This window comes from Leptodactylus fuscus, chromosome 3, assembly GCF_031893055.1.
Source record: "Leptodactylus fuscus isolate aLepFus1 chromosome 3, aLepFus1.hap2, whole genome shotgun sequence".
Classification (NCBI taxonomy): Eukaryota; Metazoa; Chordata; class Amphibia; order Anura; family Leptodactylidae; genus Leptodactylus; species Leptodactylus fuscus.
In genome coordinates, this window is record NC_134267.1 from 186504291 (window position 1) to 186520149 (window position 15859).

Here is a 15859-nt window from a genome sequence, read left to right on the forward strand (position 1 = left end):
AAAAAACAATATTTCTACTGAACAGTGGGCCAGAGGCGACTTAGAAAGGTAGGAGACAAATAGCCTTTCTTAAGGATATTCCGACATGTCAACTAGGAAAAAAAATGTTTAAATGCTAGGATCCCTTTAAGACTTTTTCCTGAATACATTGCTTCAGCAAAACTGCTTTGTATGGCTACTATCTGAGATTATTCACTTCATTGTTTACATCTCGTTTCCATAACCACAGACCTGAGGATGATCTTATCTCTCCGCCCAGGACAAGTGACATAGCTCCCTGCTCTCAGGAGGGGAGGGGGGCTGAGTGCTCGGGAGCCAGCGCAGCACCTCCCATGAGGCGACCTGAAGCGACCGCTTCAGGCGGCACTATGCCAGGGCCTCAGGGAGGGCGGCATTTTTGCTTACCTAAGCCAGTCCAGGACAAGCTGTCCTGGACTGGCTTAGCACCAAGTGGTGGATTGGGGAAGCCGCTGGAGCAGCGCTGCTCCAGCAGCCTCCCCTCATGCTCAGGCAGAGAGCGGGTCCTCTCCCTGCCTGCTCTCTGCCTGCGAATGCCGCTAAGCCCCGCCCCCTCGTTTCTCCCCACCCTCTTTGCTCCACCACGCCCCCTCCGCTCTACCCCCTCCTCGCGAGGGGGGGGGGGGGCGGCTTTCTGTCGTCTTGGCAGGTTCACCCCTGTCGGGAGCAGCTTGTAGTTCTTAACTGTTTATCTCCCTCTTCTAGTTATCAGGTCGGCTGATTGATTTTTAATTTTGCTGATAAGGGCTAATACGGGAAGTCTGTTACCTCTGTATGTGATCACAGACCTAAAATTGAGTTTATTGCAAGCTGACTCCTGGTCCTCTAGCATGTAAATTTGGGATTCTCATCACCTATCAAATCCAGCTCTGCTACATCAGCTTCATATTGTGCATCTTCCAGTGATACTGTGCTAATTTATTTACAACCATGTCCTGATTAGAGATGAGCGAACACTGTTCGGATCAGCCGATCCGAACAGCATGCTCCCATAGAAATGAATGGAAGCACCTGGCACGTACACTTTGCCGGCGGCCGGTTGCTGTGCCAGGTGCTTCCATTCATTTCTATAGGAGCGTGCTGTTCGGAACGGCTGATCCGAACAGTGTTCGCTCATCTCTAGTCCTGATCATGTCTCCACGGACACCAGTAGCTATTAACACTGTGTTCACGGAGTTCCTAACCCTTGGGGAAACCCAATCCCTAATTTGGTAGGGTCTGTTTATAAACATTGGTGCTGCATTAAACCCAGCAAGTGCTGACACTTACATACAGTGGGCAGCTGTCATGGCTTCACAAGGGTGAAATGGTTATATAGGTGTCGATTATCAATCTCCATGGATGTGCCCTGTGATCACAGAGATGTAAGCACTAGATTACAGGATCACACATCTATGTGTGCACAGCGCCAAGGGGTTCACTATTACTAATGTAAATATATCTGAACATGTGCCAATGTATCATTTTAATTTTAACTTTTTTTTTTCTTAAGACCACTTCTAATGAAGAAACAGGTTACACAAGTGGAGCCATCGCATCAATATGCAATGGTTCCATAGAATTAGACTATAAAGAATTGTCACTGTATTCTATAACTGCTTTGTTATAAATAAAGAATTGATAAAAAAAAAAAAAAAAAAGAATTGATGACATCGCAATAGCTTAGAACCCAGCTGATGATGTCACAATCAGCTCCTGCCTGTAAAACAGGAGAAGGACCTGAGCACATTCTCTTTTCTCTTGTGTATCGTGAATGCTAGTTGTGTTGCAAAACTCTGCTAGAAAGCTACACGTGCGAGAATTCGAACGCCCTTTACTGGAGAACACGGTAAGTTTCAACCTATACTATTGATACGTCACAGTGATCAGAAGACAGTGATGGGATTGGGGAATCCAAATACTGAACAACTAAAAGTTTTAGGGTATCTAGCTGGGGTGGGGATACTGGAACCAGTAGTCCAATAGTGACTGAATGGCCACAGATTTCTGAGCACTGCTGTGTGGTCATCTCCTGCAGCTCAGGGCCATGATGTGAATAATGGCATAGGTACAAATATATCATAAGGTAGTGAAATTCATAGGACCTGGTAGCTTCAGGAATCCTTTGGGAAGACAGCTCCATCAAAAACTGTAACATAAAGCAACGCCTTCTGATTTTCTGATAGCCCAGGTTATGTCGTGGTTCTGCTCTGGACTATCAGAATCTGCATTATGTGAAATAAACTAGATTAATAGGAATGAAATGTCGTCTAATCTTTTTCCATGTTGTGTCTCTCTAGTATTTATAGACTCAGGCCTGTAAATATGGCATCTCTCCATGATGGCGAACCAACAACTCCATTACTGATGGAGAATGTGGATGAGGAAAAACAAATCGGCACTCATTCACCTCAAATGGATGAAGAAAAAGGCTATTGCTCTGAACCGCAGGACACTCATGCGCTGACTGGAGTCTCCTACATGCGCTCCGTCATCACCGTAGCGATTATGTCCTTCGTAAGCCTTATACATTACATTGAACGCTTCAGCGCCTCAGGTATGTGGGGGAGGGGTAAACGGTATTACTTCTGGTGGTGAGATTTATCAGGCCCATAGCAATGTGGTGTCTAGAATAGGTCACCCCTGGCCTGGGATTCTTACCAAATGTAATGATCTTTGTGCCTGTTACTGTGCCCACCTATTAGCACAGATCTGTCATAGTGTATAATGATTGTCCTCTCTCTTTCCATGTGACAGGGGTGCTACCGGACCTTCAAAAAGCCTTCAATATGAGCGACAGTGTATCCGGCTTGTTACATACAGGTATATTTTACCATAGAATTATATTCTGTAAATCCCCTGGAAACCGCCATTGTCAGGACTAAACCAATATTCCAGAGTTGTCGGTCAATCTATTCACGGAATTCTTATGACATCACAGAAGAATAAGAATGTGAATATGGATCCCTATTGGTGTAGTTCAGAAAATGGCTGCCTGAAAATCTTTCTTGTTATCTGGACAGGAGGGATTAAATACAGGAGTTAATGTACTAACAATGTCCTTAAGCAATAACTTGTTCCGCTGACACATTGTCCTGATACTTCTTCTCCTTCTCTCCCCTTTAGTATTCATCGCCAGCTATATGCTGTTTGGTCCGGTCTTTGGCTATATGGGCGACCGCTGGAATAGGAAATACATAATGTGCGCAGGAACCTTATTCTGGTCCATTATGACCCTGAGCATCTCATTCGTTCCCAATCAGGTAAAGATATAAATCTCAGCTACTAAATCTCTCTATGACAAGGTACACTTGCCATGCAGGCAAAAAAAAAAAAAAAAAATCACAAAAATTTACTAATTTTTTTTTTCTGTCCCATTTTAATTTTTATTTTTTACAGTATTTCCTGCTCCTCCTGGCAATGAGAGCATTGGTAGGGGTCGGAGAGGCAAGTTTCTCCACCGTTGCCCCCTCCGTTATTGCTGACCTCTTTGTGGCAGACCAGCGTAGTCGCATGTTTTCAATTTTCTACCTGACTATACCTGTAGGCTGGTGAGTATCCTGTGTAAATATACAGACTTTGTGGAGAACTTATGGCCAGATGATCTAGAAATTATAACCACTTCATTTCTCTTACAGTGGCCTCGGATATATTATCGGCTCCAAAGTAGTCAGTGCAGCAGGTGGTGACTGGCACTGGGCCTTCCGGGTAAGTAAAAGGCTATAATCTACTTCCTAAACTTGTCCCTGGTTACTTCCACTAGGTGATGATCCCGCTATTTATATCCTCTATCTATCTATCTATCTATCTATCTATCTATCTATCTATCTATCTATCTATCTATCTATCTATCTATCTATCTATCATACGATGTCTTCTTCCTCCACCACGCAGGTTACCCCTGGTCTGGGCGTCATTGCTGTCCTGCTACTACTTATCTTTGTGAAAGAACCGCCAAGAGGAGCCGCAGACGGGAAGAACAAAAACAAAGCCGTCAGCTCCAATAACTGGATTTCGGATGTGAAGAAACTATTCAAAAAGTAGGTGTTTTCTGTGTAGTGGATGTCGGCAGCGATCCTCCTTGTGTTTTTTATGATTATTAAATCCTTCTTTTTTTCCCTCTCTACAGTCGTAGTTTCTTGTTTTCCACTCTCGGATGTGCGACTGTAGCGTTTGTAGCCGGCGCCATAGGTCTCTGGGCTCCTTCTTTTCTGACACGTGCACGAAGCCTCTTACTAGAGAAGGAGCCTTGTCAGACTGGAACGTGCACCTATAATGACAGGTATGCATTTCTTCTTCCGGTGCTGTGGAATGACTTCTGTTTAGTGTCTTCCTTGAAGATACATTAGATGAAGCTTTCATCATACTGTGCCTTATTAAACAAGGTTGTCTTGCAATTTCTTGAACCTTCTTTACTAACCTCTATAAACACTCTTCTTTGCAGTCTGATATTTGGCGTGCTTACAGTCATCTCCGGCATCCTGGGAGTTCTAGCAGGGGTGGAGATCAGCAAAAAATATAGAAAAAACAATCCCCGTGCAGACCCGTTGGTCTGTGCGTGTGGCCTGCTATGCTCCGCCCCTTTCCTGTTCTTGGCCCTGGTTCTGGCAGACATTAGTCTTGTGGCCACTTATGTAAGTACCTGAGCTATAGATTGTTGTCATCCACTTATTGGATTCTGGATCTATTTATTCCTTTGTACAGTATACTGGCTGTGGACAGGTGTAGTTTTGTACTTACACGTTCCAGCACTTGTATTGTGGCCTATATTAATTCCCCAAATGTTTCACTTCTGCAGGTCTTCATATTCATTGGAGAGACTTTCCTCACATTCAACTGGGCCCTTGTGGCAGAAATCCTCCTGGTGAGTTCTAACAAGCCATGAAATGATATTTTAGCCGTTCTTCTGTCTTCCCTCCGTTACCCATCAGATGCTCCTTCCCGGTAGATTGGGAGGTTTACTTTTTATGTTTTTAATATTTTGTCATTATACTATGCGGTCACTTTGTACAATGGCTCTTGTTTTGGTTTCAATGATTTCCTTCGGCCTACTCACAATATTCTTTTATTTCAGTCAGTGGTTCCTCCTACAAGAAGAGCTACAGCAGGGGCTGTGCAAGTTACTGTGGCCCACCTGCTGGGCGATGTCGGGAGCCCCTACCTCATTGGATTTGTAAGTAGTTGTTACATATTGTTTCCTGAATGTTGTATATACACATCACTATTACCTCACTGGTTCTCTGTGTAAGTATGAGGCCCAAGTTGCAGAAACGCAGCTTTTTTGTTGCAGATTTTGCTGCTTTTTTTAGCCAAAGCCAAGAATGGCGATGAAAGGAATTGGAAATATATAGGAAGTAATTGTACTTTGTACTTTTGCTCAATCCACTCCTGGCTTTGTGTTTCTGTAATGTGCGCCTTATCCTAAAGCTGAGTTTTTCTACCTCCCTCCATGTCCACTCACAAAGTACACATATAGTACATGTACAGCATTGAAACAACAGTATACACACAGCATCTGTACAGCCCACATAGAATATACACACATAGAAATTATATTGAAACAAACTAGTTGTAACTTGCAAGTCTGACAGTAGAACATCAAAGACAAAACCTTCTGGTGCTATATATTAGATTATCTGCTCCAGGTGGATGCCGCACGTCTCCAGCTCCAGCCATTGTATAATACTGGGGCTGCTCATAGTCTGTAGGATGGAAGCTCCTTCTCTATATACAGTGCAGCGCTTCTGCTACCACATGTTTGTCTGGCCACCAGAGTTCCTAACAAGCACATAGCAGTTACTGTTGTGTTCCAACCTTTCTGCTTTTTTTGTATTTTTGCTCTTTACTAACTATACATGTATTATTAATCAAGTATGTATCACCTCTCATCCTCAGATATCTGACCTAATCCATGGAGCAGCGGTAGAAACAACTCTATCAAGGTACCGCAGCCTGAAATACGCCCTCCTGACATGTGCATTCATGGAAGCTATTGGAGGAGCCTTCTTTTTGGTCAACGCCCACTTTATTGAGAGGGACCGCAAGGAGGCAGAAACGGAGTCTGAAGGTGAGTAGAGAATATCTCCATTGTCCTCTCAATTCTCCTGCAGAATTACAATAGAGCCCTGCCTTGGATTCTCATTGGTTCTATAGTCACACATGTGAAATCCAGCATCTTTGTAATATCTGCAGAGCAGTCTGTGTCTTGCAAGATTTGCATGGCTCACTTCTGCTATGAATAACACACTGCCTCTGTGATAATGTTAATCCTCTTCTCTTCATCCCTTAGACTAGCTCCACCATCATGACTGCCACTAGAGGTGAAAACTCTCCTGCAAGACATGAAGGCCACCATATCAGGATATCATGATCTATGACATGGGCAAGCACGGTGGCTCAGTGCTTACTGCTTGCTTGCAGAGCTGGAGTCCTGGGTGGGTGAGAATCCATCCAAGGGCAACACCTGCAGTGAGTTTGTATGTTCTCCCCGTGCTTGCGTGGGTTTTCCCCGGGTACTCCGGTTTCCTCCCACAAAAATTTTGACTGAAGTTAATAAAAAAGTCAGTCAAAAAAAAAAAAAAAAATTGTGTACATGAGTCTTTCTATAATTCTTTACAGAACTTAATAGATCAAAGGATGAATAGACAATTTATTATAAGGGTTTTCCTGGATTACAATAACCTGGCTGCTTTCTTTCAGAAATGGCACCACACCTGTCTATAGGAAGGGATGTGGGACAGCAGGTCACTTTCATTGATTGGAAGGGGCTGAGTTGCAATACCACACACATACTGTGAACAGGTGTAACGCTAGAGGCTTAAGGTGTGGTCTTTGACTTTTAGGCCGGGACCCCATGTGACGGAAACGCCGCGGGAAATCTACGACGTTTTACAGTAATGGCAAAGTGGATGGGATTCTAGCGAATCCCATGCCTACTTTGCGGTAAAAACCGCGGTTTGGACATGCCGCGATTTCCAAAACCAGTGCGGTTTTGGAAATCACAGCATGTCAATTATACCTACAGACTTCATTATGGTAACTAGAAAATACCATAAAACAGGCTTAAATGGGTTCCCAGTGATCAGACTTACATTGTATTCAGGGTATCTGACATACCGTATTTTTCGGACTATAAGACGCACTTTTTTCCCCCAAAATTTGGGGGGAAAAGAAGGGTGCGTCTTATAGTCCGAATGTGGCGCCTGGCATCCGCTGTACTAGAGAGATGGATGCCGGCAAGGGATAGATGCAGGTGCCGGGGCCTGAGACATCGCTGCGCTCCTCTGCCCTGCATGAAGCCAGCAGCGGGAGGAGTGATGCTGCTATTCTGCTCCTCCGTCCCCCCGCCGCTGGCTTCATGCAGGACAGTGGAGCGCAGCGATGTCTCAGGCCCGGCACCTGTACCAGCGTCTATCCCTCCCCGGCATCCGCCTCACTAGTACAGCGGATGCCGGGTCAGTATCGGTGGCCCATTCTCCCCCGGGGCCGGTCCCCACCGGCCCCGTATCTGTGAAGTTGCAGGCCGGCTCCCATAGACGGCAATACAGTTGTATTGCCGTCTATGGGACTTGCAATCAAGTGACCGCAGGTTCAAGCCCCCGGGGGGGAATAAAATAGTAAAAAAAAAAAAAAAAGCTTTAAAAATATAAATAAAAGTTCTAAATCACCTCCTGTCCCTAGAAAAAAATAAATAAATATATATATATATATATATATATATATATATATATATCATATATCATAAACCACCGGGTTTTTTTCAATACAAGGTGATCTAAGCAATAGATATTCCCCAAAATAGTATAACTAAAAAGTACAGCTGGCCCCGCAAAAAAAACACTCTATGCGTCCCCGTACAGCTGCAGGGTCACCTGTCAATGTGGCCTTGCAGCTGTTGCAAAACTACAACTCCCATATATTAAATATTTTACCATTTTTTGCTTCAAATTTTTTTTTCCCTATTTTCCTCCTCTAAAACCTAGGTGCGTCTTATAGTCCGAAAAATACGCCCCCACCTTGAGTGAAGTTAATACAGATGTCAGTGAATAAAATAGAATTGTATCAGAAACTCATTATAATTCTTCATAGACTTTTATAGCAATAGTAAAACATTTTGCAGAATAGCTGCAAAATCTTATAGCCCCTTAATGACCAGGCCATTTTTTGGTTTCACTTTTTCGTTTTTCCCTCCTCACATTTCAAGAGCCATAACTTTTTAATTTTTCAGTTCACAAAGTTGCAGGATGGCTTATTGTTTACGGGACAAATTGTACTTTGTAATGGCACCATTCAATATGCTGTGCAATGTACTAGGAAGCTGGAAAAAAAATTCAGAATGAGGTGCAATTGGCAAAAAATATGCATTTGCGCCATTTTAAAAGGGGTTTAATTTTTACAGCCTTCACTGTTTGGTATAAATGACATGTTACCTGTGTTCTATGTGTCAGTACAAACACGGTGATACCAAATTTATATAATATTTGAAATGTTTTGATTCTTTTTAAAAAATGAAAAACTTTGCAAAATAGAAAAAAAATGGTGTCGTCATGTTCTGACATCTGTAACTTTTTCTTATTTCCATGTATGGAGCTGGGTGCAGTGTCTTTTTATGCGGGATAAGATGACGTTTCTATTGATACCATTTGGGGAAAGATCTGATGGTTTGATCACTTTTTATTCAATTTTTTATAGGAAGCAAAGTGTTGAAAAAAACGCTATTTGGCTATTTTTATTTTTTTTTGCCGCTATGCCGTTTGCAGTATGGAATAAATGTTTTAATATTTTAATAGTTCGGGCATTTTGGAGCGCGGGGATACCTAATATGTTTATGTTTAATGTTCTATATTTACTTTTAGATCTCATCTAGGGAAAGGGGGGTGATTTGAATTTTTATATTTTTTAAATTTTTTAAATACTTTTAAAAACTTTTTTTTCTTCTTTTACATTTATGATCAGACCCCTTAGGTACCTTGAAACCTAGGGGGTCTGATCGCTCATACTATTCACTGCAATACTACTGTATACTACTGTACAGTGAATAGCAATATCGTAGCAGTTCTATTAGACAATGCCTCTGGCATCGTTTAATACAGTGGTTCCCAATACGTTGATCGCGATCTACCGGCCGATCGCGAAGGACATATGGGTCAATCGCGGGATCAGTGTCTGCTTTTTGACTGCGCAGGCTGAGAATCATCTGACAGTCGGGGCCTTGCACTCATTCGTAGTCAGGGCTGCAGCGGCCCCACCTGCCAGTGTCCGGAGATGATTCTCAGCCTGCTTTGTGAACAAGCAGACACCGGAGAGCTGTCTCCTGCTCTCATGCTCCGCCCCTGGCCCACCCGGCCCCGCCCCTGGCCCTGCCCCACCCCCACCCACAAGAAATGGATAGTAGATCTTATCCATTGGTACGCTTCTAAAGTAGCTCACATGCTCAAAAAGTGTGAGCACCCCTGGTCTAATAGAACTAATGCAGGGACAAGCCTGGAAGCCTTCAATAGGCTTCTGGCTGTCATAGCAACCGATCACCGCCCTCCTGTGACGTTCAGGAGGGCAGCGATCGGCGGAAAATGGCGGCGCCATGCCACCTGCACCGTTTACATGCTGCGGTCGCGTTTGACCGCAGTTTGTAAAGGGTTAACAGCAGCGATCGGCTCGGGCACCGACTGCTGCTGTTAGTGGCAGGTCCTGGCTGTATTATACAGCCGGCATCTGCCATGTATGGAGCGAGCTCAGCGTGTGAGCTCGTTCCATACATCCCCATGCGACCCATGCAGTAATAGTACGTCATGGGTCGCTAAGGGGGTAGATATCTTTCCTAAAAGAGTGGAAGCTGTTTAAATTGCAAAAGGGGCCAAGTCTATATTCATTCCCATGGATTTAGAGTGAGAGCTTTTAAGGGGGGTCACGTGAGATCCAGAAGAGGTGTGTATAAGTGGGAACAATTGAGCTACCCTGTTTCTCCAAAAGTATGCCATACCCCGAAACTAAACCCTAGCTTGATTTTGCAGGATTTTTTAAGTAGACTTGAAATATAAGCCCTACTCCAAAAATGAGCCCTAGTTATTACAGTCAGTGCCTCCAGCGCTAGGTTAACTCATTGGCGTCACGGAGACAGAGACTAAGCACACTGTAGCTCCCAACCTTCCAGGACAAGTGCCCTGATACCTCCTGCCATGGCAGTGCAAAATCTGTTCACCCATTCCCAAGTACCGCATTGTGCCTTCTGAATGCCATCTTCCAGGGCCCCCCGCCAGGGCCACTACTATGCTGTGGGCTTGACTATCTAAATGACCAGATGTCAGGTGCCACTCCTGCTCACTCCCACAGATGCAGCCACTCCACTATAGCACATCCCTTTTAGCATAAAGGAGAGGAGATAGAGAGGGTACAGGGCCACTGCCACACAAACTTTTAGAAAGAGAGAGTGCTAGTAAGTTTAAGACCCACTGACCCTGCAACATCAAATGACCGGACACAAAGTCCTGCATATTACTAAAGTATTTTAGTAATATTATTTAAGCAAATTTGGAATGTTTAGGCCGTTTAAGTCATGTTTTCACTTTTGCATTTTTATTTTCAACTCTTTTCCTTCTTCAAGCCATATTATTTTGTTCACAGAGCTGTATGAGGGCTAGTTTTTTGCAGGACAAATTCTACTTTATACTGATACCATTTAATATTCCACACAATGTTCTGGATCTCTTGTAAAAAATAGAAAATGAGGTGGAAACTGCATTTGCATCATTTTCTTATGACAGTGTTTACTATGAAGCTCAAAGGACATGATCACAAAGTTACAGGAAGGTGGACATGTCTATTGATAACCCATTGAGACACATGTAATCTTTGTCTACTATCAATAAATTTATAGGGTTTAGAGGTGCACTTGCTTTTCAGGGTGGACAATCCCTATATTTTATTAACATTTCCAGCTTCAAAACAGATTTTTGTTCCTTCCAGTTCTGGTGATATGTGCATGCATGTGTAGGCCTTAGCGATGTGAATGAGCTCTGCACATGTTGAATTCTTATTTTAGGAGTTGGGGTGCATATACATTTTTGTTTGGTTTCCACGTTTATCAACGTATGTATTTTTTTTTTATAAAACAATTCTCTTTAAATCAAAATTGGATAATGGTGCTTGTTCATATACAGTACCAAGTGGCATTTTGACAATGCTGCAGGTACCTACTTTCAAAAAATATATAGGGGTTGGTATAATTTTTTAACATTGCAATTTAGATTTTATTTGTCCATCTCAAAACTGTGAAATTGCCCTGGCTACCAGAGGTGTAAAATATCCGGATACCTCTGGCAGCGAAAGGGTTAAAATCCGCATGTATGCCGACCCAACAGTGATTTATTTTTCCGAATGTTTGCCACAGATTTTGTAGAAAATATTTGCCATATTTGCACCTATTGTAAGTGTAACAGAACTTATTTACTAGATAATAATTTAGAAATCTTGGAAGAGACAGTGCGACAGGTCTATCCTAACTAGGAGAATCGTGTACAATATGCTTTTACTTTTCAGTTTTGTTTTTCTTATAATGTATTAGAATTTTAATGCATGCCAATGCATTGAGGCAAATTTCTGCAATTGTCCCATTTCATTGAACGGAATTTGACAAATATGTCACTCAAAATAAATAGCTATTTTCTTTATTTGCATTGGAATTGTTGTGTTCAGAATTCATTGTAGTAATGTACAGAACCAAAGTCAGAAAAATGTTGTCTCTGTCCAAATATTTATAGACCTAACTGTATATCCTTTGTGGGGAAGTCAGCTCAGTAGAAGCAGTGGTGCAGACCCAAACAGTCAAGACAGCGACAAAAAATAGGCAGAAAACTGGTTTATTTAGAAAAAAACAGGTAAATAAACCTTGACTTCAGGCACAAAATGAGCAAAACAAAATACAGCCTTAACTTCAGGCAAAAATGAAATAAAAACACAGTTTGTTAAGCAATTGCTCATGAAAGAGGCAATACCCCATATGCGGTCATAATCTGCTGTATGGGTACATGGTGGGGCTTGGAATGGAAACAGTACTATTTGGCTTTTGTAGGGCAGATTTTGCTGGAATATTTTGGGTGCCATGTCGCATTTGTAAAGCCCCTAGAGTACCAATACAATGGAAACCTTCAAAAGTAAACTTGTTTTGGAAAGTACTCCCCTCACAGAACATATCAAGGGATATAGCAAGCATTTTGACCTTACAGCTGTTTCACAGATATTATTAACATTGGGACGTGAAAATGAAAAATCACTTATTTTCCAATAAACCATCAATATAGTCCAAATTTTTTTATTTTTACAAGAGGATAACGGAGAAAAAGTTCCCCAAAGTTTGTTATGCAAGTTCTCCTGAACACAGCAATACCCCATATGTGTTTATAATCTGCTGTATGGGTACATGGTGGGGCTTGGAATGGAAAGAGCGTTATTTGGTTTTGGAGGGCAGATTTTTTCTGGAATAGTTTTCAGGTCCAATTGCGGAGCCCCTAAAGAACCAATACAATGAAAACTCCCAAAAAGTGACTCCATTTTAGAAACTAGACCCCTCAAATAATTATCAAGGTGTACTATCATCTTGATCCCAAGAGTGCTTACTGAAAATTAATATACAAAGTGAAAATTTTAATTTTTAAAGAAATTTGCCATTTCAGTGCCCAATATGTTGCACCCATTTTGTGTCATCAGAGACATACAGTCTTAAAACTATTAAGTGGGCTATTCCGGGTATAAAGAAGTTATATACTGTATGTAGGTATAGACTGCTGCTTGGGCACACAACAGGGCGCAGAAGGGAAGGATCAGTGTGCTTTCTAGCTTTTGGTGTACAGATTTGGATGAATTTCCTGGATGCCATATTGTTTTTGCAGAGCCCTAGAGGTGCCTGTAAATTGGAATTCCCCAAGTAGTGACCCCATTTTGTAGGGGAAATTTTAGAGTCTCTACAAATGTGACATGTGTCCAAAAAACAACAACCTAAATCAGCTGTCCAAAAGTACATAGTGCTCCTTCTTATCTGCACCCTCCTGTGTACCCAAGCGGCAGTTTATGCCCACATGTGTGACACTGGTGTACCCAGGATACCATACTTAATATCATATGTGGGTATAATTGTCTGTTTGGGCACAGAAGAGGAAGGATAGTAGAACCTGCAGACACATAACCCTACTTTGGAAAGTACACCCCTCAAGGGGTCATATCACCAGTTGGTTAAGAATAGTAACATGTATGAATATAATTACAAAAACGTCAAAATAATAAAGAGAAAGTGGTTGTTTGATGTATGCTTTTGAAGCAAATGTCTCACCTCACTGCCGTAGTTAGGTCTAAACTTTCGGGTTGGGACAATTTTGTCATGTCCAGGGCCATCTCATAATCCCAGCAGCAGTCTCAGAGCCTTGATCACACGACAATGACATTGTATGCTCCTGATTACAAATGGAGCAGAACAGCAGTACCAAAATACAGCCAATATACAGGATATAGAGCCATCTGTAAAAAGAAAAGAGAGAGAGAGACACCAAGCGCCAATAGTGTAGTATTCCCGATAAGATGAGGCAATAGACATAAATTAAAGCCCCTTACCTTGTTGTGTTGTGATGTGACAAATCACAACACTATTAGCACACAAAATTAAAGCGTGGTGGCAGCAGCTAGTCCCCTTGCGACAGCCAAGGCTCGCAAAAAATTAAATGTACAGGTGGCCCTCAAAGTCCAAGTCCAATCGGGTAGCAGAGGAGTGGGGTAAGGCGTGCACAAACCAGCTGGACATGAATTCTTCCAGAATCTTTATTGACAAGGCACTACGCATTTTGGGCACAAGCCCTTTCTCATGTGCATATAGATCTGTTTAAATCGTCTGCAGCATCTGACATCTGATGTCACCTGTACATAGAGCCATCTGTGTCTACTGGATCAACTATGTGGTAGCCAGCGTCAGTAGTCTGTCTGCTTATATGCTCTATCCTACCACTGTAACTCTAATGCGGTCGCCAGGAAGTATAGCTTCTTAGTGATATGTCAGAATAAGCAACGTCACCTGATGAGTGGTGCATAACTGTGCCAGGAAACGCATGGGACTAGGGACAACTAGGGTCTTTTGCAAGGGAAAGCTTGGCTCTGCCCTTCTTAGGGTGGGAGTTTTTGGGAGTAAGGATTTGACACTAGGGTGGTAATAGGGTGAATCCCTTCTCCTATGGCATGTCTCCTTCACCACTCTCCCTCCTGTCTTCACAATTGGTAAGACCATTCCAATTATCATATTATTGTATAGCAGCGACAACTAGGTACACATTGTATTTTGTCTATAATATCATTTCCTGCTTATGTGGGATTATGTTCGTGTGACTACCACTGTAGGACATCAATTGTATTTGTTTTTTAAAGGACCATTTTAACATAGGTTTATTAAATGTTAAGTTTTATATTGCATCGGTGCTTGGATACATAAATTTGGTATCCCCAGAATCATACTGAAACATAGAATACACGCCGAAAAACGAAGCCCATAAGGAAGTCGCACCAATGCACTTTTTCTTCAAATCCACCTCATTCTGATTTTTTTTCCAGCCTCCCAGTACATTGTACAGAATAATTAATGGTAGAATCATGAAGAACAATTTGTCCCGCAAACATTAAGATATCCTATGGTTCTGAGAGTGGAAAAATAAAAAAGTTATGGAGTTTGGAAGGAGGGGAGTCAAAAACGAAAAACAAAAATCAAAAAATGCCATCGGTGGGAAGGGGTTAGGTCAGACTATTGAACTACAACACAGTTGTAACCAAATTTTGCAGTTACAGTATGCACTTTACTAAATATCCCTATGATATTACATACCATATGTATTATTATGTATTACACATAGTCCTGCTCACACTCAGCAGGACCCTTAACATGAATACTAAAGAGCAGAGAGCACAAGGTTTTTCAATCAAACTGTAAATAAGAAAGATGGATGAGCTAGATGACAGTTAGGAGCAAAACTGGCAGATGAATACATTAAACATCACGAAAACGTGAAAGATGTGATTTTATTAGGGATCATTGCACTCTTTCCACACATCCCAACCTAGACTGTAGAGGTGGCTGAAAGAAAACATTTATACATACCGTAATATTAGCAATATATGCTTGGAAGACAACCAACACGCACTGCCAGAATAGAGTAAGAAAGGAAATATGTAGAAAATCTGTAAATACATAATGTAAAAAGCATCATCGAAACAACAAAATGGGATCCAATAGAAATAATCCAGATTGTTACTTTATACTCAAGCTATAGTATATTAATACTATGGAACACTATTTATATGGAAATATACATTCTTTTATTTTCATTTTCTCCTTCCAAGAGCCATAACTATTCTTTTATTTCTTGGTCAAAGTAGCTACATAGAGGGCTTGTGTTTTACAGGATGAGTTGTTTTTTGTCATTTAAGAGTACATATATTTTATTGAATAAATTTTGTTATTGCTTCGGGAATGGGCGCGGATGAAAAAAAATTCACCCTTGTTTTCTGCATTACAAGTTTTGAAGACTCTCAATTTCTATATTTCATATCCACTGGTTAACACGGTATAAAGATATATTTTTCCCTATACGAAATGGAGCATACCAGAATCTACCACATATGGAACTAAAGACACTTCTGAAGAAACGGGCACACCTGGACAGTGACATCTTCTTTCTATTTCTGTGTGTCCCCTTTTTTACATAAATATTGATAGGGAAATGAATACGTTCATATATATTCCCTATATGTGTATACATTCTTTCAATAACTTAAGCTTGTAACATGCCTCTCCAGGTCAGCTTGACCCATATTCCATATTAATCAGAATATTTGC

At 41.7% G+C, this 15859-nt stretch overlaps 1 protein-coding gene across 1 annotated transcript in view; it reads left to right on the forward strand.

The window, feature by feature from the left end:
- Positions 1 to 2412: 2412 nt before the first annotated feature.
- The window catches only part of LOC142198535 (protein spinster homolog 1-like), a 99002-nt gene continuing 85555 nt past the window's right edge, over positions 2413 to 15859 (forward strand). Inside the window, exons 1-11 of the mRNA XM_075269567.1 lie at positions 2413 to 2554; positions 2755 to 2820; positions 3124 to 3260; positions 3397 to 3548; positions 3636 to 3705; positions 3892 to 4037; positions 4127 to 4279; positions 4442 to 4631; positions 4796 to 4861; positions 5072 to 5170; positions 5893 to 6064. Coding sequence (XP_075125668.1) covers positions 2413 to 2554; positions 2755 to 2820; positions 3124 to 3260; positions 3397 to 3548; positions 3636 to 3705; positions 3892 to 4037; positions 4127 to 4279; positions 4442 to 4631; positions 4796 to 4861; positions 5072 to 5170; positions 5893 to 6064 — 1393 coding nt within the window. The remainder of the gene's footprint in view (positions 2555 to 2754; positions 2821 to 3123; positions 3261 to 3396; positions 3549 to 3635; positions 3706 to 3891; positions 4038 to 4126; positions 4280 to 4441; positions 4632 to 4795; positions 4862 to 5071; positions 5171 to 5892; positions 6065 to 15859) is intronic.